The 5,932-nt window shown below is 46.8% G+C and overlaps 1 protein-coding gene across 3 annotated transcripts in view; it reads left to right on the forward strand.

Annotated features, from left to right (window-relative positions):
- Positions 1-3,983, forward strand: part of galnt14 (UDP-N-acetyl-alpha-D-galactosamine:polypeptide N-acetylgalactosaminyltransferase 14 (GalNAc-T14)) — a 105,504-nt gene extending 101,521 nt beyond the window's left edge. For 2 of the 3 annotated variants that reach the window (XM_035617624.2, XM_035617623.2), the window contains exon 15: positions 2,959-3,983. In XM_035617624.2, the coding sequence (XP_035473517.2) occupies positions 2,959-3,117 (159 nt within the window). In that variant the 3' untranslated portion in view covers positions 3,118-3,983. Of the gene's footprint in view, positions 158-2,958 lie in introns of all 3 variants that reach the window. The other variant, XR_004786355.2, reaches the window with a different exon arrangement.
- Positions 3,984-5,932: the final 1,949 nt, after the last annotated feature.

A 5,932-nucleotide genomic window follows, 5' to 3' on the forward strand; every position in this document is an offset into this window, starting at 1 on the left:
TCGGAGGAAAGGAAGAGAGAAGAGAAGGGAATAAGAAGGAAGGAGAGAGAGAACAAAAGACGGGAAGGAAGGAGGAAACGAGGGAGAAGGAAGGAAAACCCCAAAAAAAGGAAATCCTCAGAGGTAGAATAAGATGGGGAGGAAATGAAGGAAAGAGGTAAAACACACACACACACACACACACACACACAGACTCACACACAGACTCACACACAGACTCACACACAGACTCACACACACACACACACGCACACAGACTCACACACAGACACAGACTCACACACAGACTCACACACACACACACACACACACACAGACTCACACAGACACAGACTCACACACACATACACACACACAGACACACACACACACACACGCACACACACACACACACAGACTCACACACACAGACTCACACACACACGTAGGTTCAGACTCGTAGGTGTGATATCGCTGGAGGAGCTGAATCTCGGGTCCGTTGTAAAAATATCAGATACGAGACTGTTAAATGAAGTGACTGTGTGTGTGTGTGTGTGTGTGTGTGTGTGTGTGTGAGTGAGTCTGTGTGTGTGTGTGTGTGTGTGTGTGTGTGTGTGTGTTTGTGAGTGAGTCTGTGTGTGTGTGTGTGTGTGTGTGTGTGTGTGTGTGTGTGAAGGCAGGAAGCGGAGCGATGATGGCTAATTAGAACGAAGATTCACTGGAGAAACAGCCCAGGGCCGACTGGGAGAGAGACACTGAGACCAGGAGAGAGAGAGAGAGAGAGGAAGGGACAGTGTTGGAATAGAGAGAGAGAAGAGAGAGAGAGAAGAGAGAGAGAGGAAGAGTTCAGTAAAAAATAGATTGTTCGACGTGTTGAAATTTCGTGTGGGAACGGGACGGAGAACGAATGCAGTTGAGGGCCTGTTCCTCCGCTTGTCAAAATCCACTGGAGAGAGACGACGTATCCAAATACTGATGATTCAGTCCTGTCAGCGTACATTTATATATATATATATATATATATATATATATATTCAGCACGACACATGTGGAAAGTGCTGCATGAGTGTGTGTGTGGGAATGTAGTGTAAAAATAACACCAAACACACACGGATGGGATACCGTCTCCGGATCATTATGTTTTGGCGCTGACCGGTCGAGGGGCGAGTGGCGGGGCGGGAGGACGGCACACGTGTTGTGGTGCGTTCACACCGAGCGCGAGAAGTTCCCAAACAGAGTTGGTGCAAAGATGCGACTAGACGTGAGTTTTTCGTTGCGAATCGCTGGAGTTGAAATATTCGCGTGACGCGACAGCGCTTAGCCCCTCCCTCACGTCACCGGACGATGACGATGTGTGTGTGTGTGTGTTTGTGTTCAGAGGAGGTTTGTCGGAGAAAGAAGAAGGAAGAACGGGCGAATAGCCGCGTTAATTCACGCAAATGGCGCTAATAAGCACAAATGCGCCGGCGACCAAACTTCAGTTGCTCACAGTACTAAACTAAGAGAGAGAGAGAGGGAGAGAGAGAGAGAGAGAGAGAGAGAGAGAGAGAGAGAGAACGAATGAAAACTTGTGGCCAAGCGGTCATGAGACTGTCGCCGACCACAGCCTGGCCCCGGTGCATCCTGGGATACGCTCCCGTCAGGGGTCAGGAGCTGTGATGAATGCAAATGTGATGTAAATAGTGATGAGACGGAGAGCAGAGTGTTATTCCTCGCAGGCCGCCGCTAACGAGCAGAATGCTAATTGATTTACTTTTAATTATCCCTCCGTCATTTCTTTTTTTTCTTCTTTTCAATTAAAAAAGAGGCTCTGCGGCCCCCGTCGCCACACACCGCGGTGACGATGCGTGTCATCTTAACAATGCCAGGCGCAGACCCACAATGCAATTCTCTGCCTCTGTGTGTGTGTGTGTGTGTGTGTGTGTGTGTGTGTGTGTGTTGACGCCGTTGTGGGGTCTTGAGAGATCGAGATAAGTGTGACATGACAGCGACGCGCTTCACAGGCTCAGCAAAACACAACATGGCCGCTCCCTGACAACGTGCACACACAAACACACAGACACGAAAACACAAGAGAACATGTGCACACACACACAAACACACACACACACACACACACACACACTTACAACAATGATACTTGTACAGCTATTACATGCGCGCACACACACACACACACACACACACACATTACACACAGATTGTCTTTCTCGCTCTCCCTTTATCTGTCAATCTGTTCTCTCTCTCTCTCTCTCTCTCTCTCTCTGAAGCCTGATACAAGCTTCTTTTCATGTCCGATCATATCTGCTGCTTTGTTTTCAGCTATGAATCATGCACAAGCACATTCTCTCTCACACACACAGAAACACACACACACACACACATACACACACACAAACACACACACACAAACACACACACACACACACACACACACACACACACACACACACACACACACTGCACAGACAACTTCTCGTCAAGCCCAAAAGTCAGCAGAGTGACGACCGCCCCACCTAGTGGTGATCAGCAGCAATCGCATGTTGCCCGTCGGCAAAAATAAAGAAGAATCCACATAACTGTAGTTGTTAGAATTAAAGTTTTGGTCGGCTGTCAGTCGTAGGGTTGGCGGTTCAATTCCTAATGGGGCTAAAACAAATAAAAATACAGTACATTGTACGAGAACTCAGGAAAATGAATGTAATGGCCGATCAATGTGATGATAATTTTTGTCCCAAATACATTTTCTAATTTCAGAATTAACATGTTCCTCTGTACATATGTTGCTATTTGTATCAATGAAATTAATTCTAAAATAATGAAGAAACCGGAATTACTCTATCAGTGCCTTAAAAAAAAGGCCATAAACCGTACTTGTTATGAACTAGAAGTTTTTTAAAGATTGCATTTCGAGCCTTAAACAACGTTTCAATGTTTGTCCGTTCTGTCTTTTCTCGGCTCCGTCGTCCCGTCGTGCAGCGGTGGCAGAAGTCGGGGACTCACCTGGAGCACCTGGTCTCCCGGTTCTGCCTGGACTCGGAGATGGCTCTGGACGGCATGGACTCGTCGCGCATGCTGGTCATCAGCCCGTGTGAACTGAGCGCGTACACACAGAGATGGGAGGTGCCCTTCTCCTGACCTCGCCTGTTGACCTTCTTGACCTGCGAGCAGAGAGAGAGAGAGAGAGAGAGAGAGGGTGACGGACAGATGCTCAGACAGAGCGGGGTTGCATGAGCACGTCCTGTCGCGGCGCGACGCCGAGCAGGAAGTGGATGAGCGCTTCTTCGGTGTCTCGGCGAAATCAGGTGGAGAACCTCGGCAGGAGGCCGTGAGCTGGTGGACACTCGAACCAAGTGCTCCTTAAAAACCTTCGACTGTCACAAAAGATTGGAGTTGGAACAGATGCTTTGCTGGAGGACCGAAGAAGAGGATGAGTCCTGTGTGGAATCTTTTTTACGCGTCCGTCGTCCGGGCTGTTTGAGAGTTTGGGAATGAGGAACCGAGCCGACCGAAATGTTGAGGTCACTCGGGTCAAATCTCTTCGCTGTCGGTAAACTGACTCGTCGCTTTCGGTTTTGTCCTTTGTTTTCTTTTCTTCTTCTTCAGACTGAAAACGGAAGCACAAGCGATCTGTCGCACGTCCTCTAGTTCGAAAAGCTTTTCAAATTCATCACACACACACACACACACACACACACACACACACACACACACACACACACACACACACACACACACACACACACACACACGTGTGCGGAAAAGAAGTCATCTCTCAACCCTGAGGACAAACTGCAGCTCTGGTGGAGATTTCGCTTTTGATTTTAGATCCCAACAGATCGTAAAAACACACAATCTACGTCATTTTGCAATTATTATTATTATTATCATTATTGTTTTTCTTCAAATGATTGATTCCTAATTTCAGAACTGTGTCCCGTGTGCTTGACATCTTTGATATCCCGTTTGACTCCTGAATAAAGGTTTTGTAATGGCTCTTTCTATTTCATTGAGAAAGCTGTGATGTTTGCACACACACACACACACACACACACACACACACACACACGCACACACAGAACTAATAGTTTGATTTGATCAAGACATATGACTGTTGCTTCTCTTCAGGGAGTTTCTAGCGTTTCTCTTCCTGCTGTCTTATTACAAGTACTACTGTGGCTACAGCTTACAACTATTTATAGTACTTCCAAAAATAAAAGTAAAGCTGCAGCTGTTTCCTCGGTTGTTGTTCAGTTACTACTAGTTACTACAGTTACTTAATGCCTCTGACATACAAGTTTGGCTTCTGCTACAGAATCACAACAAGAATACTACTACTACTACTACTACTATATGACTACTACTTCTGCAACTACTACTTCTACTACTACTACTTCTGCAACTACTACTACTCCTGCAACTTTTACTACTTCTGCAACTTCTACTACTACTACTACTACTATATGACTACTACTTTTGCAACTACTACTACTACTACTACTATTATATGACTACTACTTCTGCAACTTCTACTACTACTACTACTACTACTACCCCTGCAACTACTACTACTTCTGCAACTACTACTACTACTACTACTACTACTACCCCTGCAACTACTACTACTTCTGCAACTACTACTACTACTACATCTGCAACTGCTACTACTTCTGCAACTTCTACTACTACTACCACTACCCCTGCAACTACAACTACTGCAACTACTACTACTACTACTGCAACTACTACAACTTCTGCAACTACTACTACTACTACTATATGACTACTACTTCTACGACTACAACTCAGTACTACTCCTATTACTGCTCCTGCTATACTACTACTTCTACTACTACAACAAGGCTACTACTACTTCTACTACTTCTGCAACTACTACTACTTCTGCAACTACTATACTTCTGCAACTACTACTACTGCTAATACCGATGTGCTATAGGCTGCTAGTTACACAACTACATTTAGTGTTTTATTACCACTGATTCCGTGGGGGGGGGTTTTCCACGAGAAGTTTCAATTTGTTCCCGGTTTATTCAACTGCTTGAAAAGTTGAATCTTTGCAGATTCATTATTTTCCAGCCGTGAGGTCTGATCAGGATTCTTCTTTTTCTTCTTCAGCACCTTAATAATAATAATAATTCATTCATATAGCACCTTTTAGAAGTAGCTTCACAAAGTGCTTCACAAAAACATACAAATTAATGAATCAATTAAAATCACCATCCCAACAATAACACGGTTTTCAGGTCAGATATCTGTAGAGAGAGAGAGAGGGAGAGAGAGAAGGAGGAGAGAGGGAGGGGGGGAGAGAGAGAGGGAGAGAGAGAGAGAGGGAGGGAGAGAGAGGGAGAGAGAAGGAGGAGAGAGGGAGGGAGAGAGAGAAGGACGAGAGAGGGAGGAGAGAGGGAGGGAGAGAGAGAGAGAGGGAGGGAGAGAGAAGGAGGAGAGAGAGGAGAGAGAGAGAAAAGGAGGAGAGGGAGAGAGAGAGAGAGGGAGGGAGGGAGAGAGAGAAGGACGAGGGAGAGGAGAGAGAGAGAGAAGGAGGAGAGAGGGAGAGAGAGAGGGAGAGAGAGAGAGGGAGGGAGAGAGAGAAGGAGGAGAGAGGGAGAGAGAGGGAGAGAGAGAGAGAGAGAGAGAGGGAGGGAGGGAGAGAGAGAGAGAGAGGGAGAGAGAGAGAAGGAGGAGAGAGAGGAAGGAGGAGAGAGGGAGGGGGAGAGAGAAGGACGAGAGAGAGGAGAGAGAGAGGGAGGAGAGAGGGAGAGAGAGAGAGAGAGAGAGGGAGAGAGAGAGAGAGAGAGGGAGGGAGGGAGAGAGAGAGGGAGGGGGAGAGAAGGAGGAGAGAGAGGGAGAGAGAGAGAGAGAGAGGGAGGGAGGGAGAGAGAGAGGGAGGGGGAGAGAAGGAGGAGAGAGGGAGAGGGAGAGAGAGAGAAGGAGG

Source organism: Scophthalmus maximus, chromosome 18, assembly GCF_022379125.1.
Source record: "Scophthalmus maximus strain ysfricsl-2021 chromosome 18, ASM2237912v1, whole genome shotgun sequence".
Classification (NCBI taxonomy): domain Eukaryota; kingdom Metazoa; phylum Chordata; class Actinopteri; order Pleuronectiformes; family Scophthalmidae; genus Scophthalmus; species Scophthalmus maximus.